The following is a 27731-nucleotide window of genomic DNA, read 5'->3' as shown; positions in this document are numbered from 1 at the left end:
CTGATTATAGATCACAATATGATGCCTGGACTATGATAATGAATTTGTCTCAGCATGACTCTCTGTTCAAATAAAGTTTAAATAAAAAACTGAATGTTGGAACATCATGAGGTTTTTAGGTTATTTGCTCTAGGCAACGTTTAAGTTTTGTGTAACAGCCTTCTGTTTTCTGTTGAGTAGTTTGTTGTACAATGTTGTGATGCCAGAGTTAAGGTATTTAAGGTGAAGATAAATTAGATGTGGGTTAGTATTTGTGTTCATAATTGTGCTTGTTATTTCTGCAACCTAGACTCAGGATAGACATAACATAGTAAATGTATATCTGTCTCCCTCCATTTGGTATGATATATGTTACTTTTCATATGGTTTGTGTTAATTTGTGGATGTCCACCATCCATTTCGTATGATACGTTACAAATTACAATATGTTATGAATTTGCAATACATATAAACTCAGCAAAAAAAGAAATGCCCCTTTTTCAGGACCCTGTCTTTCAAAGATAATTCGTAAAAATCCAAATAACTTCAACAGATCTTCATTGTAAAGGGTTTAAATACTGTTTCACCATGCTTGTTCAATGAACCATAAACAACCAATGAACATGCACCTGTGGAACGGTTGTTAAGACACTAACAGCTTACAGACTACCAGAATACCACAATTGATGTCACAGTTATGAAAACTTGGGACACTAAAAGAGGCCTTTCTACTGACTGAAAAACACCAAGAGAAAGATGCCCAGGGTTCCTGCTCATCTGTGTGAACGTGCCTTAGACATGCTGCAAGCAGACATGAGGACTGCAGATGTGGCCAGGGCAATAAATTGCGATGTCCGTACCAAGAGACGCCTAAGACAGCACTACAGGGAGACAGGACGGACAGCTGATCGTCCACGCAGTGGCAGACCACGTGTAACAACACCTGCACAGGATCGGTACATCCAAACATCACACCTGCGGGACAGGTACAGGATGGCAACAACAACTGACTGAGTTACAACAGGAATGCACAATCCCTCCCTCAGTGCTCAGACTGTCCGCAATAGGCCGAGAGAGGCTGGACTGAGGGCTTGTAGGCCTGTTGTAAGGCAGGTCCTCACCGGCAACGTCACCTATGGCACAAACCCACTGTCACTGGACCAGACAGGACTGGCAAAAAGTGCTCTTCACTGACGAGTTGCGGTTTTGTCTCACCAGGGGTGATGGTCGGATTCGCGTTTATCGTCGAAGGAATGAATGTTACACCGAGGCCTGTACTCTGGAGCAGGATCGATTTGGAGGTGGAGGGTCCGTCATGGTCTGGGGCGGTGTGTTACAGCATCATCGGACTGAGCTTGTTGTCATTGCAGGCAATCTCAACGCTGTGCATTACAGGGAAGACATCCTCCTCCCTCATGTGGTATCCTTCCTGCAGGCTCATCCTGACATGACCCTCCAGCATGTCAATGCCACCAGCCATACTGCTCGTTCAGTGCGTGATTTCCTGCAAGACAGGAACGTCAGTGTTCTGCCATGGCCAGCGAAGAGCCCGGATCTCAATACCATTGAGCACATCTGGGACCTGTTGGATCTGAGGGTGAGGGCTAGGGTCATTCCCCCCAGAAATGTCCGGGAACTTGCAGGTGCCTTCGTGGAAGAGTGGGGTAACATCTCACAGCAAGAACTGGCAAATCTGGTGCAGTCTATGAGGAGATGCACTGCAGTACTTAATGCAGCTGGTGGCCACACCAGATACTCACTGTTACCTTTGATTTTGACCCCCCCCTTTGTTCAAGGACACATTATTCCATTTCTGTTAGTCACATGTCTGTGGAACTTGTTCAGTTTGTCTCAGTTGTTGAATCTTATGTCCATACAAATATTTACACATGCTAAGTTTGCTGAAAATAAACACAGTTGACAGTGAGAGGAGTTTTTTTTGTTGCCGAGTTTAATTTTGGTCATGTAGTGTATGATAATAATTTGAGTCTCCAATTTACATTTACCATGTTACGTCTTTGAGACCAGGCTGATTTCAGTGGTAAGGCATTGTGTTGAACAGACTTCAGTCCATATAGGGTATAGTTTGACTATGAATCTTACAAACAATTTCACTGTAAATTCATACTCTGGTATGAACTTTAGGAAATTTTATTAGAAATAGTATATTTTTTTACAATTTTCAAACATAGCAGGATCAATACGAGCTGAACAACTGGTTAAGAGCTAACCTGTTTGACATACTCTTCAATTCTATCCAACAACATTTACTGAGATCAATTTTCTTTTTCATCTTATTTGACATCTCACCTGAAATGTATAACCACTGGCATGACAACATACAAAGGACATACGTGTAAAACGGAAAGAAAGGTTATCACAAAATTCAAAGCACGCGAGAGGGTGCAAAATCATGCAAGCAGAACTGGTGTGAGGAAAGAAAATGAAGCTGCATCATCAGTCAAGTCTGTGCTCTCATGGACATTCATTAGCAATACCCTTTAAACAGAGCAGTCATGAACTCTATGCATGTCCCACTATTCCTTATTTAGTGCACTACTTTTGACCAGGGCCCATAAGACTCTGGTCAACAGTAGTGCTCTATAAAGGGAACAGGGGGCCATTTGGGACACAGACTACCTGTTATTAGCAAGTAATTCACATACATTTTTTATAAAGACAGTCAAAATACCCAAGCATTAGCTCATCAGTACTTTCCGTGGTTGTATTTTGTTTTTTTTAAACATGTGTACAGTATACTGGCACAGCACAGTAATGTTCCAAGACAGACAAAGTGGAGAACGATTGGTGAGCTATTCAGTAAACGGAAAATGTAGCCATTTTGAAAGAGTAGCATAGCAATAGTCATTTCAACATGGTCTTGGTAAGATAAGATTCCTCAGATGGCTATAAATATATAATTATTTAATTTAAATTCCTCTGAGGGGCATGTCATGTTTATTTTCTTATTTGAACTGTGCCATTTGAAAAGAGCACATCAAGTAAAAGGCATACATGCTGACCACACCACTCGCGTCGCGTGCGATGCAAAATAGAACTTGGTTCTATTTGTGACGCTCAACGTGCTGCAAGTCCTGCCTCTCAAATCTCATTGGATTTTAGGAGCAAATACCGACGTCCCATCTCCTCATTGGTTTTAAGGAGCATATACCCATGTGGGTGATTGAAAGATGAACTGAGGTCCACACTCTGGTCGGTTGTAGTAATGCTGTAAAGTCGGTTTCCAACCTCCATATGAAGTCCAAAGAAGAAAAAGAAGCCTGAAGGAAGGAGGAGAGATGAGGAGAAACAAATTTGGTTTACCATTTTATCTGTGGATTAAATTGTCAGAGTAGAGGACCTTGTGCATTTCAGGTAAAATATCAACCCAATGTTTATATCCCAGGACAAATAAGCTAGCAACAGCAAGCTGGCGCGCTAAATTGCCATAAAATGTTTAATGCTTTTTGACCGCACGAGTGCGGTTTGGTCAGCATGTTAGATAGATCCTTGACACTGGGTCTTACACATTAATTCAAGTAAAACATTAAAAGGCCCAGTGCGGTCAAAAACTAGATTTGCCTGTGTTTTAAAATCATTTCAAAACTATGAGGTTGGAATTATACTGTGAAATTGTAAAAAAAATGACAATGCCCTTTTTGTGGAAGAGCTGTTTGAAAAGACCCCCTGAAATTTCAGCCCGTTTTGGTGGGATGGTGTTTTGGTCTTAAATGAGTTAATAGACCTGTAAGAAAGAGCGTTCCAAACCTCTCTGCCAATAACAGCTCAGACCACTCCCAGACAGCCCAAGCTAAATTTTTGCTTGAGAAATACCTCTTTGCTAAGAAGCAAATTTTATTTAATTTTTTACCACTAATTGAAAACAATCACAGTAAGGTACGTCATTGTAACCCAGGAATTAGTTGCTATGGAGATAAAAACAGTTGCATTGGACCTTTAAGTCAAACATTTTTGAATTGACTCATATGGCCAAATACAGCATTCCAAAACTTCAATGATTCAGAAAGTGTATTTACTCATCACACTTCGTCCTGAAAGAAGGGGTTAATCTAATTTCACAAAGGAATGTTGACTACAGCCAAGGTGAGAAGAGAAGTATAGTAATATAAGAACAACTCTAGCTAGCAGTGAAAAGTAAAGATAGGTTTAGCCTGGTCCTAGATCTGTTGGTGCTCTTGCCAACTTGATTGGTTTCATTGTCAAGCCAAACATGACAAGAAGTAACAAGGAGTTGGCATGATAGCATAAACAGACTGGCACTTAGGCTAAGGTAGGTTGGCTTGCTGGTGAGTCTGCTTGCACAAACTTGCTGGCTGATAATGAGGCTCTATCGCAGGTCTTTAGCTTTTGCTTCTCCACTGTGGTGAGTCAGTGGTGGTGAGCAGTGTGCCTTCAGGAAGCACATGTACTTCCTCTTCCTCTGCAGGCTGGCTTCTCATTGGTTGCCTCCCTGAAAATAGCAAAAGCAAAACGCGGCTGGGCGAGACTTGTGTATTCACTTGCAAGCGCATGAGTGAGGACAGACAGGGGCCCTGGGCCAGAGCAAGACTTGACTTGTGCCCGGAGAGCACAAGCCTATGGCCGCCTGACAACCTCTGATGCAGTATCAAAGTGACTGGGCCTGAAAAAGCAGAGTAGACAGTGAAAGTAGTTTTTGTTCCAGTCTTTTAGAGCAGTCAGTCTGTAAACGGAACTATATGAGCCTTTTCAGTAGGATCTCTCTCTCATGGCACAAGGCTGAGTACAGCTACTGAGCTACTCGTTCTTGTGGCAGTAAATGTCCTTTAATGCTCGGAGTTCCTCGATGAGGGTCTTGTTTTGGTTTTCCAGCACACCCACGCGGTTCTCCAGACACCGGACATACTCTTTCTTTTTCCTGCGGCACTCCCGTGCAGCCTCCCTGGAGAAGACGGGGGAAAAGAGATGGTCAGTGTGAGAAATTCCAGCACTAAGCACCAATCAAAAGTTAACAAATACACCTCAGACGATTCACATAACATCCACTCAACCTTTACAGCTAACCAATTATCAAAAAAAATAAAAATAAAAGAAAAGAGTGCTTTAAAAATCTACAGGAAAGTGAGGAAACCAAAAGATGAGTATGAATGATTTCAAAATCTATTCCCCTTTCTCAGTTGTTAGCCAAATTCAGAGCAATTCAAGTCAAATCTGTGTCTGCGTCCCAAAAGGCACCCTACTCTCTATAGTGTACTACTTTTGATCAGGGCCTCTGGTCAAATGTAGTGCACTATAAAAGGGAACAGGGTGCCATTTGGGACGCTAACTGCGTCCGTCTCACCTGTTCTTCATGAGGCGGACCTCCCTCTTGCGTGTGACCTCCTCAGTGTGCACCGGGGGGCTGTGCATGGACAGGGAGCCTGGGGACGCAGCCATCACCAGGCCCTGGGGCAGGCCCGAGGTGGGCGAACGCAGCTGGTACGCTGGCATATCTCCAGTGGCAGCTAGAGAACACAGACAGAACATCAGGGTTAGTTTTGATAGTAATTTACTTAAATCAAGTTCATCACTTGCACAGAGAGACAGACAGGACATCAGAATACAAATTCTCACTTGTAATGACAACTGTATTTAGCTTGCTGGGTGAAAATCAAGTACTGCATTTTTTTTTTTTCAAATCACAAAGATTACTCATCTATCTATAATAAGCAACTGTAAATTAGACAAACACAAAATACAAATATAGTAGATGGGAATCCTTAACGGCGAAACAACAACTGACCACTTTCTATTAAAACGACCAGACAAGCCCAGATTCCAACAGACACAAGTGAATTAAGCAAAACAAACCTAATTTAAATTGTTATTTTTCTACAGACAGATTTAAGATCACAGCACAGCTGCCAAATTAGGGAGAGTACCGTAGGTTTGAGTAGTTCTGTCAAATCTGGACTGGGAGAGTGAGAATTCATCCCAAATGGCACCCTATTCCCTCTGGGCCCTGGTCAAAAGTAGTGCACTATAAAAAGGAATATGGTGCCATTTGGGATGCATTCAGAGCGTGATCCATGACGAGAGCCAGGAACCCTCACTTTTGACCCCTCTGTTAAAAGATTAACCAATGGCCTGTGACTTAACACCAGGATTGATAGACAATCACCTTGCCCAACACAGTAGGCCTAACTCAATTAAAAACCATTTCACTGATTGGTTGATGTCATAAAAAACCTCTGAATAAGCAGCTTATGTAACCAGTGTTCTTGTCTTTATCAGATTATCAATGTGCACATTGACATTAAAGAATAGAGGATATTAGCTTTATAGGCGATGGGGGGGGGGGGATTAATTACTACAATTATGTGAAGACAATTGTCATTATCTGGTTACTGGGTGGATAACTGCCATCAAAAGTGAAAGAGACAGCATCACTGATAGCAGCCTACATTATTTGGTGATGATTAATTAAAAAAAACAATTTAAAAGTACAAAGAAATCCCCGAGGTTGCCAGGGGGTAGTCTAGTGGTAGTGCTGCCGCCCCTGAACCACATATGGCCCTAGAGAGCGGTTCAATCCCCCATTCCTCGACTCACTTTCTATACTGTATACCTCTAAATCTAGTTCCCAATCTACCATACCAGTCAAAAGTCATCAAGGCAAAGGGTGGCTACTTTGAAGAATCTCAAATATAAAACACATTTATTTGTTGTACACTTTTTTGGTTAATACATCATTCCATATGTGTTATTTCATAGTTTTGATGTCTTCACTATTATTCTACAACGTAGTGAAAATAAAGAAATACCCTGGAATGAGTAGGTGTGTTTTGACTGTTACTGTACATTTCTGACCCGTTTCGGCATTTAAATTATTTTTTTTGAATACCTCCATATTTTTTTTTAAATCTGAGGATAACACATAAAAGCGTAAAATACACTTATTTCCAATGTGCTCCTCGGTTTAGAAATTGAGATTGTCATCCGATCGCTGGTATTTTGATAAATACCTTTCTAATCTCTTCTAATAGTAACTGCAAAGTAACTACAGGAGTGAAAAAACTAAAGATGTTTGTCACAAACTATCATCATGCTTACAGTGCCTTCAGAAAGTATTCACAACCCTTGACTTTTTCCACATTTTGTGTTACAGCTCGATTTAAAATTGATTAAATTGAGATTGTGTGTCACTGGCCTACACATAATAGCCCATAATGTCAAAGTGTAATTATGTTTTCAGAAATGTTTACAAATGCGTCGCAGTGCTTGAGCCGTCACTACAGACCCGGGTTCGATCCCAGGCTGTGCCACTGCCTGCCGTGACTGGGAGACCCATGAGGCGGTGCACAATTGGCCCAGCGTTGTCTGGGTTAGGGGAAGGTTTGGCCGGCCAGGATTTCCTTGTCCCATCGCGCTCTAGTGACTCCCTGTGGCAGGCTGGGCGCCTGCAAGCTGACTTCGGTCGGTGTTTCCTCCGACACATTGGTGTGGCTGGCTTCCGAGTTAAGCGAGCAGTGTTTCAAGACGCAGTGCGGCTTGGCATGGTCGTGTTTCGGAGGACGCATGGCTCTCAACCGTCGCCCCTCCCGAGTCTGTAGGGGTTGCAGCGATGGGACAAGACTGTAACTACCAATTGGGTATCACAAAATTGGGGAGAAAAAGGGCAAGAAAAAAATGTAAAACTAAACGCTGAAATGTCTTAAGTCAATAAGTATTCAACCCCTTTGTTATGGCAAAACGAAGTAAGTTCAGGTGTAAAAATTTGCTTAACAAGTCACAAGTTGCATGGACTCATTCTGTGTGCAATAATAGTGTTTAACATTATTTTTGAATGATTTCCTCATCGCTATACTCCACATACAGATAATTGTAAGGTCCCTCAGTCGAGCAATGAATTTCAAACAGATTCAACCACAAAGACCAGGGAGGTTTTTCCAATGCCTCGCAAAGACCGGCACCTATTGGTAGATGGTTAAAAATAGCAAAAAGCTGACATTGAATATCCCTTTGAGCATGGGGAAGTTATTAATTACACTTTGGATGGTGTATCGATACACCCAGTCACTACAAAGAGACAGGTGTCCTTTCTAATTTAGTTGCAAGAGAGGAAGAAAACCACTCAGGGATTTCACCATGAGGCCAATGGTGACTTTAAAACAGCTACACAGTTTAATGGCTATGATATGTGAAAACTGAGGATGGATTAACAACATTGTAGTTACTCCACAATACTAACCTCCACAATTCTTTCCACAGAGTGAAAAGAAGGAAGCCTGTACAGAATAAAAATATTCCAAAACAATAATCCTGTTTGCAAGGCACTAAAGTAAAACTGCAAAAAATGTGGCAAAGAAATTAACTTTGACCTGAATACAAAGTGTTATGTTTGGGGCAAATCCAACAACACACAGAGTACCACTCTTCATATTTTCAAGCATGGGTTCTGTCATAGACTAGGGATTTTTGCATCAGGCGTGTGAATACTTATGTAAATTAGATATTTCAGTATTTAATTTAATACATTTTAAAAAATGTCTAAAAACATGTTTTTACTTTGTCATTGGATATTGTGTGTAGATTGGTGAGAAAATATATTTAATCCATTTTGAATTCAGGCTGTAACAACGTGGAATATGTTGAATAAATCAAGGGGTATGAATACTTTCTGAAGGCACCTATGGCAAGAACAAACAATTATACAAAACAACTATGCTTTCACAAAAATGTTTAAAAAAAATAAAACATTTTGGTAACATTTATGAATTGATAATAGCCCAAATGCTACCACTGCACTCGTGTTTTAACGCATGAGTGAGCAAGCATCAGCCTGCAGATGTGAGGGGCTACACCAGGCTGAGCTCTTCTCTCTCTGTCGTCATCTGAGTGGATTACTAAAACTGGCATCGCCGACGCTGTGCTCACTGCTCTCAGAGGGCTCTGTTCTGTCTGTAGCCTAATCACAGCATGACACCCTGCTGACGTCAATCTGGGTCTCACTCGACGCATTTTCATTTCCCTGCCCAGATCTGCTTCCAGGAAACCGGATTGACGTCAACACACATCCACCACCCCTCTCCCTCGCTGATCCAGAGAAGCGTTCTGTTTGAGCATTTCAGGGGGCAGGCAGACCGGTACCGGCGGATTGAGTAAGCTAACCAAACACTTACCGCCTTGTTCGGTCAACAGTTATGTCTAGCTTTTCACTACAGGAATGCTGAATGGCAATTATACAGTACTCTTGCAAGGTGTTCAAGTCTCAGAAAGAACTGTGGGCAAGATGCCTCTGTGGTAGCTAGCTATTAACCCTCAGTCAGTGCACGTCTCAGTTTGCTATTGGTTTCCTCTGTTCCCTTAAAAACATTCAGTATCTTGAAAAAAATACTCTGAAGACGCCAAGCGAACTGGCACCTTTGGTAGACTACATAAATCTTTTTATCAATGCTTAAAAGTTCTGTAAAGACATTTAACCAACCCAACTTTAAAGTCATTCCTCACAAAAACAAAATGTATAAAGATTTATTTTGCCGTCGAAATATAGACGATGCAGATTGATATCTGACTTGTACAACAATGCAGCTATACATTTTCAATTACTGCCAGCATGCAACATTTCATTTTCTATGAAAATCTAAGTCTGAGAAACACTTAGAGAGAAACTTAAAAAAAACAGTTACATACCTGATTCAGTCTCATCTCCAGTAACAGCCATATATTCTACTCTAACACAGGCTCCACAGAACCACACTTTTTCTGTCTTTATCAGACTGTCTTTCTATCTGCCTGTGTGTGTCTCGCTCTGTCTGCATGGAGAGGTCACCCATCAACTTTGCACAAAATTACAATTAGGGACATTGACATCACAATGACATCACTGGCCCTGCTGAAGTCAATAAGACATTCCACCTCTAGGCCCCTCCCCCTGCTCCTCTCCTGGATCAAATGCTAAAGTGGAGCTACACAATGCAGCGAGGCAGGGGGGAGGGAGGGAAAGACGCAGGGAGGGCTAGCTGGATATTTTTAGACCCTATGACGCAACTAGGCAACGGAGATCAAACAGGAGGTTAGTGTGCCCAAATAACAGCAGTAGTAGTACTAATGTGAGCACCCTGATTGAAGCAGTCCCTGAGGATTGGCTTTTACTACTTGTTAGGATATGATTTAAGGTTTTTCATCAGTTTCTCTGGAAAATAAGTCCAGCTGTAAAGAAGTACCATTGAAATACAGGGAAACTGACTGTTAAGGGAAACCATTACAATGCTCTGATGAACTAATCTAAAACCATTCATATACACCACCGTTCAAAATTTTGGGGTCACTTAGAAATGTCCTTGTTTTTGAAAGAAAAGCACATTTTTCATCCATTAATATAATATCAAATTGATCAGAAATACAGTGCAGACATTGTTAATGTTGTAAATGACTATTGTAGCTGGAAATGGCAGATTTTTTTATGGAATATCTACATAGGCGTACAGAAGCCCATTATCAGCAAACATCACTCCTGTGTTCCAATGGCACGTTGTGTTAGCTAATCCAAGTTTATAATTTTAAAAGGCTAATTGATCATTAGAAAACCCTTTTGCAATTATGTTAGCACAGCTGAAAACTGTTGTTCTGATTAAAGAAGCAATAAAACTGGCCTTCTTTAGACTAGTTGAGTATCTGGAGCAGCATTTGTGGGTTCGATTACAGGCTCAAAATGGCCAGAAACAAATAACTTCCTTCTGAAACTCGTCAGTCTATTCTTGTTCTGAGAAATGAAGGCTATTCCATGCAAAAAATTGCCAAGAAACTGAACATCTCGTACAACGCTGTGTACTACTCCCTTCACAGAACAGCGCAAACGGGCTCTAACCAGAATAGAAAGATGAGTGGGAGGCCCTGGTGCACAACTGAGCAAGAGGACAAGTACATTAGAGGGTCTAGTTTGAGAAACAGACACCTCACAAGTCCTCAACTGGCAGCTTCATTAAATAGTACCCGCAAAACACCAGTCTCAGCGTCAACAGTGAAGAGGCGACTCCGGGCTGCTGGCCTTTTAAAATGGACAGAAATGTTTTTTCTTTCAAAAACAACGACATTTCTAAGTGACCCCAAACTTTTGAACGGTAGTGTATACTCTATTGTTAAATCATGACACTGGTTGCATGGTACTGTAAGTAACATTACAGGGTCAACCAACCATGATTGACATTTCTTTGAGAAAAACTAGTCATGCTCCAGCCACTTAGAGAGCCTTCTTCTGTTCTTCTGCTAAATGAATGCAAACCCATGACTTAATGAATCACACCATTTCAATGTAATCTAATGAAATAACTAGGAAGCCTAAGGACAGAAAGACCAGATGATTATAAAGTACAGACTGTATCCAAAATGTGAACCCTATTACCCATGGGTCCTGGTCCGAAAGTATTGCATTATATAGGGCAGTGTTCCCCAACTGGGGGCCCACAGGCCGAATTTGGCTTTCAGGTGATTTTATTTGGCCACCTAAGTTCTGAGCATTTATTTTTTTATTGATATTTTAATAAAAAAAACATTTAGTTGCTGGACATACAACTGAAAACACCAGCAAATCAGCTCCAAGTTACTTTAATTTTGGAAATCTGTTCCAAAGTATTCCCACACATGAGAGATACACATTCACCGGCCAGTTTATTAGGTAAACAACCCCGTTCACGAAAATGGATCGCTCCTACAGACAGTGAGTCACGTGGCCGTGGCTTGCTATATAAATACGTCAGACAGTCATTGAGGCATTCAGTTACTGTTCGATTGAACATTAGAATGGGCAAAATGAGTGACCTAAGCAACTTTGAGTGTGGTATGATCGTCGGTGCCAGGTAAGGCGGATCCAGTATCTCAGAAACAGCTGCCCTCCTAGTGCTTTTCACACACAACAGTGTTGAGGGTTTTCCGCAAACTGTGCGACAAACAAAAATCATCCAGTCAGCGGCAGTCCTGTGGGCCAAAACAGCTCGTTGACGAGAGAGGTCGAGGTAGATTGGCAAGAATCATGCAAGTTAACAGGCGGGCCACAAACAGACAAATAACGCCGCAGTACAACGGTGGTGTGCAGAACAGCATCTCGGACAACTAGTCGGTCCTTGTCACGGATGGGCTAGTCGGTCCTTGTCACGGATGGGCTAGTCGGTCCTTGTCACGGATGGGCTAGTCGGTCCTCGTCACGGATGGGCTAGTCGGTCCTCGTCACGGATGGGCTAGTCGGTCCTCGTCACGGATGGGCTAGTCGGTCCTCGTCACGGATGGGCTAGTCGGTCCTCGTCACGGATGGGCTAGTCGGTCCTCGTCACGGATGGGCTAGTCGGTCCTCGTCACGGATGGGCTAGTCGGTCCTCGTCACGGATGGGCTAGTGCAGCAGATGACCACACACACACCGGGTTCCACTACTATCAGCGATCACTAACACTGGACAATAAAAGAAAAACATCCTGATTTAGGGAAGAGCATGCCATTTGGGACATAAAGAGATAGGAGTTCATGTAGCTCTTTACACTCATACCTGTGTTCTGGTTGAAAAAGGCAGATTTGGGCACTGATAAGCGCCTAAATTGAAACGCAGTGGCTTTACAGTAACATACTATAAATGATATCAGAGCTCAGGCTCTGTGCTTCACAGTGCTGTATGGGTTTTGACTGACAGCCGTTCTGAACTTGAGCACTGCACGGGTCAAGAAGTTGCACCATCCCTCCTGCTAATTGGGCAACTTTTGCAGATTTTGGGTTGTCTGAGTGAGGGAAATCCTGTAAATGAAAAGGGCTCTATGTACTTTGGAAGATGAGACATTGAGGATTATAATAAATACCACTTTGATGTCATACAAGCGAGCCAAACACTGAGTCAAAATGTGCATTTCACATTTCCATGTCATGTACAGTATTAATGTTTATGATCACTATGTTTGATGTAGTTACAAGATGACATGGCGTCAAACCCTGGGTTGTTCTGAACAGAATGAGCCTGTTTGTCTGTTGTAAAGAGAATTCACTGAGGAACGCACACATGAAAGCACTCATGACTCCTTTCTATGCACACCAAAATAATCTGTTTCTCTGAATTACCTTGTGAAAGCCTAACACTAAGATTTATTTGATAATAAAGCTAGCCATGTTGGCAATAGATTCATTTTAAATAATTCCTACCTGACCCAGATTGTGTTTTTGGATTGAGTAAACAGCGACAGTAATTGTGTGATGGTGGGGATGCAGGGTTGTGTTCCAAACAAAACAACAAGTGTGCTTGCTCTAGTCCCTCAACGGCACAGCTAAAAGAGCTCAAAAAAGTACCTTAGTGTTGAAGACTTCTTTGAGTCATAAAAGTGCATTGAAATGACTTAGGAACTGTGCACTTTGGAGAGATACGTGTCCCCTTGGAGACACCAGTTAGTCCTCTCACTCAAACCCTTATGTTGCACCTACCCCACATGTTCCAAGAATATTCTTATCATATTACTGAATGCATCCACAGTATTTTCAGATTTCGTTATCAACAAATATGGTGAAAAGTACAGTAAACGTAAAATGCACATAAAATCAACATTGTAGTGTTTGGATTCAGTCTTGTCAGATGAACTGTTGTGTCCTCAACTTTAGTCTAATAATTTTCCCATGATCCCCAAACTGTTCCCTTTCAATTGCCACCATGCGTATGTATATGCTTTCCATATTTCCTCTAAGAAACATTTTAATTTAGACGTATCCACATAAGCCAATTCCCACGAGTGTAAAGGGTTCAGTACAGTTCTTACCTTGTATCACCACCTGGCCACCTTGCACAGAGAATAACTGCTGTCCAGAGTCCCCTGCCTGGGCTGCGTACTGCAGGATCTGGGTACCAGAGTTGGACATGGCCAGTGACTGTACACCCTGGAGGCCCTCACTGCCTGGGCTGGCTATCTGGATGGCTCCCCCCTGGGTGATGGCAACTGAAGAGGGACACACGTTTTTAGAAGTAAAGGGTTACTCAGAGGTATATATGGATGTTAGTGTGAATCTAAAAAAGGTCTCTGACCAAAACATGAATAATCAATGTGCAGAAGTAAAAGGGTGTGGGAGTTTATTTTGTCAACGAGTGACAATTGTCACATGCAGTTCTGCATTTTTGAACACTGCGACAAATAGCTCATTACTGTTATCTGCCGTTTCTAAGCAGCACCTTTCGATCTATTAGATTAGATGTTTTCTTCAAATATAAAAAAGAACTGTACTTTATGGATGGTAAGGTTGGGTCACTAGCTTATTGATGCACTACTGTAAAATGGAGAATTTAGCCTCCTCAATGAATCCTCAGTTTAAGATCTCTTACACAATAACACAAATTGGATATAGAACTTGTCACAATAGTGAGTGCAAGTCAACATTTACACCATAGTTGCGTCCCAACTATGGCAACCTATTCCTTGTATAGTGCACCACTTTTGACCAGAGCCTAATGAAACTCACTGTATTGGCCACAGCTGGTCTGATAGATTGAAGTTGGAACTTGAACTGAAGAAACACTGGAGGGTGGAACCTCATCTTCAGGTTTCTCCTCCTCAATTCTCGGAATTGAGGAGGAATCCGATGATAGTTCATTGAGGATTTTTCTGAAGGAAAGAGGAAAGCACGTAATAAACTACTCTGCTTATATTGCTTTGAAATGTCAATGGTTATACAGTGCCTTCGGAAAGCATTCAGACCCCTTGACTTTCTCCATATTTTGTTACATTACATCCTTATTCTAAAATTTATTCCTTTTTTTTCAAATCCTCAGCAATATACACACAATACCCCATAATGACAAAGCGAAAACGCACCTTTAGAAATGTTTGCAAAAGTATTAAAAATGAAAACAGAAATACCTTATTTACATAAGTATTCAGACCCTTTGCTATGAGACTTGAAATTGTGCTCTGGTGCATCCTGTTTCCATTGATCATCCTTGAGATGTTTCTACAACTTGGAGTCCACCTGCGGCTCCCGAATGGCGCAGCGGTCTAAGGCACTGCATCTCAGTTCAAGAGGCGTCACTACAGTCCCTGGTTCGAATCCAGGTCTGTATCCGGCCGTGATTGGGAGTCCCATAGGCCAGCGCACAATTGGCCCAGCATTGTCCGGGTTTGGCCAGGGTAGGCCATCATTGTAAATAAGAATTAGTTCTTAACTGACTAGTTAAAAAAATATATAATAATAATAATAATAATAATAATAAATTGATTGGACATGATTAGGAAAGGCACACACACACCTGTCCATATAAGGTCCCACAGTTGACAGCGCATGTCAGAGCAAAAACCAAGCTCAGAGACAGGATTGTGTTGAGGCACAGATCTGGGGAAGGGTACCAAAACATTTCTGCAGCATTGAAGGTCCCCAGGAACACAGTGGCCTCCATCATTCTTAAAATCAAATAAGTCTGGAACCACCAAGACCTAGAGCTAGCTGCCTGGCCAAACTGAGCAATCGGAGGAGAACGGCCTTGGTCAGGGAGGTGACCAAGAATCCGATGGTCACTCTGACAGAGCTCTAGAGTTCCTTTGTGGAGATGGAAGAACCTTTCCAGAAGGACAACCATCTCTGCAGCACTCCACCTTTATGGTAGAGTGGCCAGACGGAAGCCACTCCTCAGTAACAGGCACATGACAGCCAGCTTGGAGTTTGCCAAAAGGCACCTAAAGACTCTCAGACCATGAGAAACAAGATTCCATGGTCTGATGAAACCAAGATTCAACTCTTTGGCATGAATGCCGAGTGTCACGTCTGGAGGAAACCTAGCACCATCCACACGGTGAAGAATAGTGGTGGCAGCATCACGCTGTGGGGATTTCCTTCAGCGGCATGGACTGGGAGACTAGTCAGGATCGAGGCATAGATGAACGGAGCAAAGTACAGAGAGATCCTCCTCCAGAGCGCTCAGGACCTCAAAATGGGGCGAAGGTTCACCTTCTAACAGGACAACGACCCTAAGCACACAGCCAAGACAACGCACGAGTGGCTTCGGGACAAGTCTCTGAACGTCATTGAGTGGCCCAGCCAGAGCCCGAACTTGAACCTGATCGAACATCTCTGGAGAGACCTGAAAATAGCTGTACAGCGATTATCCCCATCCAACCTGACAGAGCTTGAGAGGATCTGCAGAGGGGAATGGGAGAAACCCCAAATACAGGTGTGCCAAGCTTGTAGCATCATACCCAAGAAGACTCTAGACTGTAATCACTGACAAAGGTGCTTCATCAAAGTACTGAGTAAAGAGTCTGAATACTTATGTAAATGTAATTACATTTTTTAATTTTTTCAAATTTGCTAAAATATCTTTTTACTTTGTCATTATGGGGTATTGTGAGTAGATTGAGGATATTTTTTGTTTTTAATCAATTTTAGAATAAGGCTGTAACATATCAAAATGTGGAAAAAGTCAAGCGGTCTGAATACTTTCCGAATGCACTGTATATCAAAATGGTGTCATTTAGCAGATGCTCTTATCCAGAGCGACTTATAGGAGCAATTAGGATTAAGTGCCTTGTACAAGAGCACAGACATTATTCACCTAGTCGGATCGGGTATTCGAACCAGTGACCTTTCGGTTACTGGCCCAACACTCCTAACCGCTACACTACGTGCTGCCCCAAATATATAAACTTACATCTTGTTCCATTTATAGTGCACTACTTTTAACCAGGGCCCATAGGTCTCTGGTCAAAAGTAGTGCACTATATAGGGAATAAGGTGTCCTTTGGGATACATACAATTTGTATATTTGCAATGTTTTCATATCTGCCTACCGATAAGATGGGCGTCTTGAGAGAATCTCTCTTCTTTTCTGTGTGTCTGTGACTGCCGACTCCCCACCTTCAAGCCCAGCTATAGAGGTAATCTGGAGCAAAAAAAAGTCTGAAAGTAATGCATAGACACGGTCCCTGTGTAGGGCCACCTCCCTCCATTTTAAAATATCTTACTGAATACTGAAAAATAACTCATTCCCAAACAGTATAAATCTCAGGTTGTGTTCCAAATAACACCCTATTGCCCTATTCACAGGGCTCTAGTCAAAGGTAGTGCACTATATGGAATAGAGTGACATTTGTGACTCATTCTTTGTTGGGGAGTGTGATTTAGAGAAAAAAATAGGAAAATGAGCGTGACATGTGCTGATTTGTCTAATGCAAGCAGACAGTGTGTTTTCTAAGAGACTGCCAGACACAATACAACATCCGGTGCATGAAGGTCAAACTGATTAGCTTAAATCACAGACAAGGCTAAACCCATTTCTCAGACAAGGCCAATTAAGTGAGATTGCTACATTAGAATCAGAACACCCACACCTGTAGATGTGAAGATAGCCTTTGTTACATCCTTGGGATCACTGATACACAACATCAGAAACTACTAGCCTGGCCCCAGATATGTCTGTACTCTTCCTAACTCCATTGCTGTCATTGTCAACGACATGACAAAGAGTGACAAGAATTTGACATGATGGGACAAACAGACTGGCACTCAGGCTAACAAAATACAGCTACAAGTACTCAAAACCATTCTGGAATTGTTCTATGGGGGGAAAAAACAAACTACTGAATTACTGTATTGAGCCAAGACGAGTGACCCTTGAGGCTGCATCCCCAATGACACCTATAGACCACTACTTTCAAAAGTAGTGAACTATAGGGAAGGAGGTGCAAGTTGGGACTCAACCTGAGGGTATAAGGAAGGGATGGAGCTCTAGTAGCTACCTGTACAGTCTGCATCTGTGGTGACTGGATGACAGAGGCCTGAGGAGCCTGGATGACAGCCTGGACCTGAACTGTCTGCTCAACAGGTAACTGCACCACTGTCATGCCAGCGGAGTCTCCTGTTCCGGAAACCTGGAGAAAAACAAGACGTTCAATTGATTTTACAACCCATTAACAATATTTCAGAAAAGGATACTACAGCATCAGTGTGTCTAAATGTGCTTGTTTGTGCCATCATGCCAACTCCTTGTCATTTATTGTTGCGTTTGGCTTGACAATGAGAAACGGAGTTGGCAAGAACACCAACAGATTTGGGACCAGGCTTTAGATCCTGATGCATCTCTGAATATAAGAGTGATGAGTGATAGTGGCCACAACACACACTACACAAAAGCGCTACCTGAGTATGTACAGCAGTCGGTGAGTTGGAGTCGCTCTGACTTGGTTCTTCATCAGAGAGAGAGTAATCAACACTTCCATCCTGCTGTGATGACGCAACCGCTGTGTCCATGGTCATCGGACTAGAAATGTCAGGAAATTGAGCACAATTGAAGGGGAAGTTAATCATTTTTTTCTATGTGTCCTTATTTTCACTCTTCCTGTAGCTTGTAGTTGATCCCCCAAACCATAATTTTTTATATTTTGTATCATGACAAAGGAAATTGGTTGTCACATTTTTCTGAATGATCACTTGCAATTGACTATAAAGCATATAAGAAAACACTCCACACCAACTCATATTACATCAAAATCTCATCCTAAATGTTGTGTCTGCACTCAAAAATTCCACTGTGCCATGAATCCATATTTGAATGAAAAACATGAATAAAACTACAACAAAAATGTAAATATGGATTAATGGGACAGTGGAAAAACGAATCCAAGATTGAGTGCAGGGTAGTACTGAGCAATTAACCGAAATTTTGGTTATTTTTCTGTTTTTAAACAACTAATCGAGCAATGTAGGTTCAATTACTTTAATTGAATATATATATATATATATATATTTTTTTTTATCTGTGCGCTCGCTGCACAGTTTCTTTAGAGATAATCAGATCAAGCCTGAACTGTGCGATGTAGTACAGAGTTGTAGTTTCCAACAGGCCAATTTTCTAAATAGATGAGCGCAGAAAACGTGGTAATTAACTACAATGACCATAATCCATTGTCCGCCCGCCTACTTGTCCAGTCTGTGGAGCAGACACGGAGAGAGAATGTGCGATCGAGAGGGATAGAAAGCAGTTGCTTCGCGAGGTCTTTACCTTAAAAATAGATGATCTAAGTGATTGATAGTTGGTATTCAGCAGTCATAAAAGTATGCCTTATTTACTTTGAAGAACTACTAAAACAGTGATTTTGTCAGACATCATAGGCAGCAGCGCTATAGAGATGATGACTTGGAATGAAATAAAACAAATGTGATATACACAACTGAAACATTTTATTAAAGTAAAGTGATTAAAATGGTTAATAAGTGATAAGCAGTAATGGACAGTCACTACAAAGGTTGTTGGATCGAATCCCCGAGCTGACAAGGTAAAAATCTGTCGTTCTGCCCCTTAGCAAGGCAGTTAACCCACTGTTGCCCGGGCGCCGAAAACGTGGATGTTGATTAAGGCAGCCCCCCGCGCCTCTCTGATTCAGAGGGGTTGGGTTAAATACGGAAGACACATTTCAGTTGAAGACATTCAGTTGTACAACTGACTAGGTATCCCCCTTTCCCATCATGGGACTTTTATTCTGAGTTGTTACAGCATTCAATCCACAAAAACAAAAAAAATCTAAACCCAAAACTGTGATGACTTTTTGTAATCGAATCAACCCAAAAAAAGCACTAATCACTTTTCACTTGTGCAGAGACATCATTAAGAATGGGATTCTGTAATATGAGTTGGTTTGGAGTGTTTTGGAACATTGCCAAAACATGTAGCACCCACCTGGGTGATGCCATGGCTGCTGAAAAGCGCACAAAAAAAAACCACCCCAATAGATTATTAGATAAGAACAAATGATGCTCCCTTTGGGAAATGTAAGTCTAAGACTATTTCAATATTATATCATTAGATTAAAGCAATTCATGTTGTCATTTGTACAGAACAACTGCCTGATTACAAAAACAGTGCTGGTTGATTGGGCTGCCATCAAAATCAAATAACATTTTATTGGTCACATACACATGGTTAGCAGATGTTAATGCGAGTGTAGCAAAATGCTTGTGCTTCTAGTTCCGACCATGCAGTAGTATCTAACAAGTAATCTAACAATTTCACATCAACTACCTTATACACACACAAGTTTAAAGGAATGAATAAGAATATGTAACAGAACTGTTTGCACATTTGTTTTATTTAACTAGGCAAGTCAGTTAAGAAGAAATTCTTATTTACAATGACGGCCTACCCCGGTCAAAACCTAACCCAGACAACGCTGGGTCAATTGTGCGCAGCCCTATGGGACTCCCAATCACAGCCAGTTGTGATACAGCCTGGAATCGAACAAGGGTCTGCAGTGACGCCTCTTGCACTGAGATGCAGTACCTTAGATCGCTGCGCCACTTGGGAGCCCATTAGTTAAAGTATTGTGTTAGGGTCCTCCTGTGCTGTAAACCAATTGATTAAACTGGGATACACACTTTAAAGAAATGCAAGGAATGCCTAGTGGCTTTGCATGTTGGAGAACAAATGCCATCAATTCGAGGGCTTTTGAATAAGTTACAAGTGGCCTACTGTCACTACAGAACAAACCCCTTCAGTGACAATGCATTACATGAAACACATTTCAAACGTTTGATTTAATTAAAATATTGAATTAAACATTGTGTGAAACGTGATTGTTGCGTTGGCTTGGTTCATGTTTTCCCATTTTCAAATGGTGCTTTGAGGGGGGGGCGACGAGGTCAAAACATGAAGTCAGTGATCTTCAGGTCGGAGCGCTATAAAGAAACCAGAGTTTCCGATTTCGAATTCCGAGTTGGATAACCGTCCCAAAAGATTTTCCCCCGTCAGAGCTGTGCCCCCCGGCATAACTCCCATATAGCAAAGACAGCCGCATGTCTGTCTGAACACAAAAGGGGAGGATCCAGAGTTTCGAAGCTGTCACTCTGAAATTGTTCATTTGTAGCGAGCTAGCTTATAACATCTGTAGCCATATTCAGCACCTAAACAAGATAGACTTTGGGTACATTTATTAACAGGGTATTTTTTTCGTTAGCAGGCCAACTACCTTTCCAAAAATTGAACGCGAATGGAGTAGCGTAATTTATGCAGCTGTAGACAAACGCTCGAGAGAAACTGCGACTTAACACCGAAAAGCATGAAAGGTGGATAGCTAACGTTATTTCTCATGTAACTAACGTTAGCTAGTAGCAGACAGCTGCTAGTTTTTAAAAAGTAATACGGACGCTGGCTGGCAAGCCAATTCACTCTGTCTATGCCAGTTAGCAAGCGAGCAAACTGTTCCATTCGTGTCTGTGCATAAAGTACTTCAGCTGGCTAACACACAGGAAGGAGATTGTCCACGTAACCAGAGCTAGCAACTAGCTTTAGCTAACATTGTCATTAGCCTGTAGATTCGACTGACAAAACTGGAAGTTTGTCCATGCGTCATTGTAAACGGTGATCTTTCTGTTTTGTTTTCTCTACTTTTTTTTTCTTTCAGAACGAGTCCCACGACTAGTCTACCGTGTAATAACTTACCAAAGTTTTACGTAGTCAGACTCGTCACTAATTATGGTAGGAGTGGATGGCTCGAGCCTCTGCCCACGTAGTCCCCACGTCAGTCTTGATGATGCAGTGCTAAAATGTCGACCAAGCACTCGTCCTCTCCAACTGAACACTACAGGGGAAAAACTACACATGGGAGGAGCTTTACACGTTACTGTAGATTGAGGACAAATATAATTTCTCTACAATTGTATGACTCTAGACAGCAATGTACGTCACAAAACGACTCGTAAAAACATGTTATAATTAACTTATATTTAGCCTTTTTGATAAAAAAAAATCAATAGGTTACTGACAAAGTGAAAAATACGTTTAAAAAGTAGACCAAACATTCTGTAATTATCTCAACCATCCCATATGCACAGCACACACTAAATAGTTTGACATGTATATTTTGGAGGCCTAACCTGTAACGTACAGTATTTAAATATGACCTAAATGTGCCATCTAGTGGTTGTAAAGGAGAAGAAAAACACTGCATTGGAAATGTAAACTACTATTTACATAGCGAATTAGTAATAGCGTCTTTTTACAGGTACTAACTCCGCCATTCGTTGGTCAAAGCCTATGGGGAGAATTAATGGCGTTTTTGGATAAACGCCGAAAATAAGGTTTCGTATTATGAGATCATTTATCAGCTAACGTCACTTTTTGTGAATTTTGAATTATTTAATGTGTAACCTTTAACTAGGCAAGCCAGTTAAGAACACATTCTTATTTACAATGGACGGCCAAACCCGGACGACGCTGGGACAATTGTGGGACTCCCAATCACGGCCGATTGTGAAACAGCCTGGACTCGAACTAGGGTGTCTGGTGTGACGCCTCAAGCACTGAGATGCAGTGCCTTATACACCGCTGCGCTACTCGGGAGTCCAAAAACAGGTTTCTTAAGGGTCATGTTAACTGACTGCTATTATCTTATAGAGCAAAACCTATTTCCGGGTTTTAGGACTACACGCTGGCGAGCTCTATGGCAATATTTTACAGAAAACTAAATAGAACGTTTGGATACATCTGATTTTGACCTCCAAAGTAGGCCCACAGTTAATTGACTAACAGCTATTATTTACATGAATGGCTCTGGATTGAACTGTTGCTCTCATTCACTCAAGGCTTCTTATGTATTGACAGTCATAACAAATGGGCTAGATTGAACTAGACACGTTTTCATTGGTAGCACTGGTGCTCCCAACTTTTAAAAGTTAGCACCACCAAACAGAATAGGAGCACCAGAAAAAGTGATTAGCCTTTAATGAATCCTACCTTAGTTTGAAAACACCTCTCCAGCCTCTCCTTTCTTCCAGTGCCAACTTAAACCATATGGGTAAGGTACCAGTTTCAATGGTGTAGCCAGAAATGTGTTGGTGGGTGGCCTTGAAGACATTTTGGTGGATGTACACTACACAAAAATATAAACAAACAATTTCAAAGATTTTACTGAGTTACAGTTCATATAATGAAATCAGTCAATTTCAATAAATCATTTAGGCTCTAAATCTATGGATTTCATATGACTGGGAATACAGATCCTTTTTAAAAAAGTAGCGGCGGCGATCAGAAAACCAGTCAGTATCTGATGTGACCACCATTTTCCGCATGCAGCGTAACACATCTCCTTCGCAGAGTTGATCAGGCTGTTAATTGTGGCCTGTGGAATGTTGTCCCACTCCTCTTCAATGGCTTTGCGAAGTTGTTGGATATTGGAACACAGTCGTACAAGTCAATCCAGAGCATCCCGAACATGCTCAACGGGTGATACATGCAGCGCTTGACTTGGACTGAAATAGGTGGCTGTACTCATTTTGGGTGCCATTACTGTTTATACTAAGGCGTAGGAGCTCCACAATACTTTTGAGCTAATATTCTACAAGAGGAACAAGAGCTCAAGCAGTAGAACATTTTAAGGTGCCGCGACTCAGATCCAGTGAGCTACTGCCCAAGGCAAGCACTGGTGACATGTCTGGTTGTATGCAAGCCATGGAAGAACTCAGACATTTTCAGCTTCCAAGAATTGTGTACAGATCCTTGCAACATTGGGCCGTGCATTATCATGCTGAAACATGAGGTGATGGCGGCAGATGAATGGCATGACAATTATTATATACATTTTTGTTCACCTTTATTTAACCAGGTAGGCTAGTTTAGAACAAGTTGTCATTTGCAACTGCGACCTGGCCAAGATAAAGCAAAGCCGTTCGACACATACAACACAGTTACACATGGAATAAACAAACATACAATCAATAATACGGTAGAAAAAGTCTATATACAGCATGTGCAAATGAGGTAGGATAAGTGAGGTAAGGCAATAGGCCATGGTGGCGAAGTAATTACAATATAGCAATTCAACACTGGAATGGTAGAATGTGCAGAAGAGGAGTGTGCAAGTAGGTGCTGCTATGGTGACCAGTGAGCTGAGATAAGGCGGGGCTTTACCAAGCAGAGACTTGTAGATGACTTGGAGCCAGTGGGTTTGGCGATGAGTATGAGGGCCAGCCAACGAGAGCGTACAGGTCGCACTAGTGGGTAGTATATGGGGCTTTGGTGACAAAACGGATGGCACTGTGATAGACTGCATCCAGTTTGTTGAGTAGAGTGTTTGAGGCTATTTTATAGATGACATCACCGAAGTCGAGGATCGGTAGGATGGTCATTTTTACGAGGGTATGTTTGGCAGCATGAGTGAAGGATGCTTTGTTGCGAAATAGGAAGCCGATTCTAGATTTAATTTTGGATTGGAGATGTTTAATATGAGTCTGGAGGGAGAGTTTAGTCTAACCAGACACCTAGGTATTTGTAGTTGTCCACATATTCTAAGTCAGAACCGTCCAGAGTAGTGATGCTGGGCGGGCGGGTGCGGGGAGCAATCGGTTTAAGATCATGCATTTAGTTTTACTTGCATTTAAAAGCAGTTGGAGGCCATGGAAGGAGAGTTGTATGGCATTGAAGCTCATCTGGCGGTTAGTTAACACAGTGTCCAAAGGGCCAGAGGTATACAGAATGGTGTCGTCAGCGTAGAGGTGGATCAAAGACTCACCAGCAGCAAAAGCAACATCATTGATGTATACAGAGAAAAGAGTCAGCCCGAGAATTGAACCCTGTGGCACCCCAGAGGTCCGGACAACAGGCCCTCCGATTTGACACACTGAACTCTATCAGAGAAGTAGTTGGTGAACCAGGCGAGGCAATCATTTTAGAAACCAAGGCTGAGTCTGCCAATAAGAATGTTGTGATTGACAGAGTCAAAAGCCTTAGCCAGGTCGATGAATACGGCTGCACAGTAATGTCTCTTATCGATGGCTGTTATGATATCGTTTAGAACCTTGAGCGTGGCTGAGGTGCACCCATGACCAGCTCTGAAACCAGATTGCGTAGCGGAGAAGGTACGGTGGGATTCGAAATGGTCGGTAATCTGTTAACTTGGCTTTCGAAGACCTTAGGTAGAATAGATATAGGTCTGTAGCAGTCTGGGTCTAGAGTGTCACCCCCTTTGAAGAGGGGGATGACCGCGGCAGCTTTCCAATCTTTGGGAATCTCAGACGATACGAGAGTCTGAACAGGCTAGTAATAGGGGTTGCAACAATTTCGGCATATCATTTTAGAAAGAGAGGGTCCAGATTGTCTAGCTCGGCTGATTTGTAGGGGTCCAGATTTTGCAGCTCTTTCAGAACATCAGCTATCTGGATTTGGGTGAAGGAGAAATGGGGGAGGCTTGGGCAAGTTGCTGTGGGGGGTGGAGGGCTGTTGATCAGGGTAGGGATAGCCAGGTGGAAAGCATGGCTAGCCGTAGAAAAATACTTATTGAAATTCTCAATTATAGTGGATTTATCGGTGGTGACAGTGTTTCCTAGCCTCAGTGCAGTGGGCAGCTGGGAGCAGGTGCTCTTATTCTCCATGGACTTTAGTGTCTCAGAACTTTGAGTTTGTGCTACAGGATGCACATTTCTGCTTTAAAAAGCTAGCCTTAGCTTTCCTAACTGCCTGTGTATATTTGTTCCTAACTTCCCTGAAATGTTGAATATCATGGGGGCTGTTCGATGCTAATGCAGAACGCCACAGGATGTTTTTGTGCTGGTCAAGGGCAGTCAGGTCTGGAGAGAACCAAGAGCTATATCTTTTCCTGGTTCCATTTTTTTGAATGGGGCATGCTTATTTAAGATGGTGAGGAAGGCACTTTTAAAGAATAATCAGGCATCCTCTACTGACGGGATGAGGTCAATATCCTTCCAGGATACCCGGGCCAGGTCGATTAGAAAGGCCTGCTCGCAGAAGTGTTTTAGGGAGCGTTTGACAGTGATGAGGGGTGGTCCTTTGATCGCAGACCCATTACGGATGCAGGCAATGAGGCTGAGATCTTGGTTGAAAACAGCAGAGGTGTATTTGGAGGGCAGGTTGGTTAGGATGATATCTATGAGGGTGCCCGTGTTCACAGATTTGGGGTTGTACCTGGTGGGTTCATTGATAATTTGTGTGAGATTGAGGGCATCAAGCTTAGATTGTAGGATGGCCGGGGTGTTAAGCATGTCACAGTTTAGGTCACCTAGCAGCACGAGCTCTGAAGATAGATGGGGGGGCAATCAATTCACATATGGTGTCCAGGGCACAGCTGGGGGCAGAGGGTGGTCTATAGCAAGCGGCAACGGTGAGAGACTCGTTTCTGGAAGGTGGATTTTTAAAAGTAGAAGCTCAAATTGTTTGGGTACAGACCTGGATAGTAAGACAGAACTCTGCAGGCTAACACCGCCCCCTTTCGCAGTTCTGTCTTGGCGGGAAATGTTATAGTTAGGGATGGAAATTTCAGGGTTTTTGGTGGTCTTCCTAAGCCAGGATTCAGACACAGCTAGGACATCCGGGTTGGCAGAGTGTGCTAAAGCAGTGAATAAAACTAATTTAGGAGTAGGCTTCTAATGTTAACATGCATGAAACCAAGGCTTTTATGGTTACAGAAGTCAACAAATGAGAGCACCTGGGGAGTAGAAGTGGAGCTAGGCACTGCAAGGCCTGGATTAACCTCTACATCACCAGAGGAGAAGTAGGATAAGGGTACGGCTAAAGGCTATCAGAACTGGTCGTCTAGTGCGTTCAGAGTAGAGAGTAAAAGGAGCAGGTTTCTGGGTGTGATAGAATAGATTCAAGGCATAATGTACAGACAGAGGTATGGTAGGATGTGAGTACATTGGAGGTAAACCTAGGCATTGAGTAATGGGGCTAGCAGACCGGGGGTAGCAGGCCAGCAGACCGGGGCTAGCAGGCCAGCAGACCGGGGCTAGCAGGCCAGCAGACCGGGGCTAGCAGGCCAGCAGACCGGGGCTAGTAGAAGGGCCTTAGAGGGACGTCTCGATGGAGGAAAGTCTGTTTTAGCCTCGGCGTGCGGTGACGTCGATAGACCCGTCGTAATGGATTAGTAGGGTTCCGAGTAGCAGAGGGGTCCAAGTCCAATTGGCAAAACAGGTATAGTGGCCCGAGAAATTGGCCGATGGATCTATACAGCTAACAGTCCAATATGCTTTAGACAGCTAGCGGGCCGCGGCTAGCGGATGGGCATTCAGGGGACATCGCGATGTAGAGGCCAGTTGAGTACCCCCTCGAGCAGATTACGTCGTAGTCCAGTCGTGAAGGATCGGCGGGGTTCCGTGCCCCATACCGGCAGTAGAAGGGGTCCGGGTATTGTAGCCCAGGAGTGGCTGATGGGCCTCTTTAGCTAGCCAGGAGAAAGGGCCTAGCATGGGCTAGCTCCAGGCTAATTGGTGCTTGCTCCGGGACCGACGTTAGCCAGTAGTCACTCGGATAGCAGCTAGCTAGCTGCGATGATATTGTTGAAAATATCCAGAGCTTGCGGTAGGAATCCGGGGATATGGAGAGAAAATGGGTCCAGTATGCTTTGGTTTGAGTCGCGTTGTACAAACTGGCGAGAGCTTTCCGAGCTAATGGTTAGCTGATGACCGCTAGCAGTGGTTAGCTGACTACTAGCTAGTGAGCTGGCTAGCCTCTGTTGGGGGATTCCGGATTCGAGGTTAATAAAAATATTTTAAAACAGATCCGCACCACATTGGGTGAGGCGGGTTGCAGGAGAGTGTTTTGAAGTTGAGGTTTAGAAAAAAAATAGGTGAAGAAAAAGGTATATACATGGGACACGATGAAGGACAAAATACATCTGACTGCTACGCCATCTTGGAAATGGGCCTCAGGATCTCATTACGGTATCTCTTTGCAATCAAATTGCCATTGATAAAATGCAATTGTGTTCATTGTCCGTAGCTTATGCCTGTCAATAACATAACCCCAACGTCACCACGGTCCACTCTGTTGACAACATTGACATCC

The 27731-nt window shown here is 42.7% G+C and overlaps 1 protein-coding gene across 2 annotated transcripts; it reads right to left on the bottom strand.

The window, feature by feature from the left end:
• Window positions 1-1908: 1908 nt before the first annotated feature.
• On the bottom strand, window positions 1909-21439 carry crem (cAMP-responsive element modulator). Of its 2 annotated transcripts, NM_001173566.1 has the most exon segments (8): window positions 1913-4900; window positions 5300-5462; window positions 13723-13899; window positions 14417-14559; window positions 16735-16826; window positions 17683-17814; window positions 18083-18203; window positions 21378-21439. In NM_001173566.1, coding segments are annotated over 7 exon segments (969 nt in total). In that variant the 5' UTR covers window positions 18200-18203; window positions 21378-21439; the 3' UTR covers window positions 1913-4755.
• Between the last annotated feature and the right edge of the window lie 6292 nt (window positions 21440-27731).

Source organism: Salmo salar, chromosome ssa14, assembly GCF_905237065.1.
Source record: "Salmo salar chromosome ssa14, Ssal_v3.1, whole genome shotgun sequence".
Lineage (NCBI taxonomy): Eukaryota > Metazoa > Chordata > Actinopteri > Salmoniformes > Salmonidae > Salmo > Salmo salar.
This window is presented reverse-complemented; position numbering and strand designations above follow the sequence as displayed.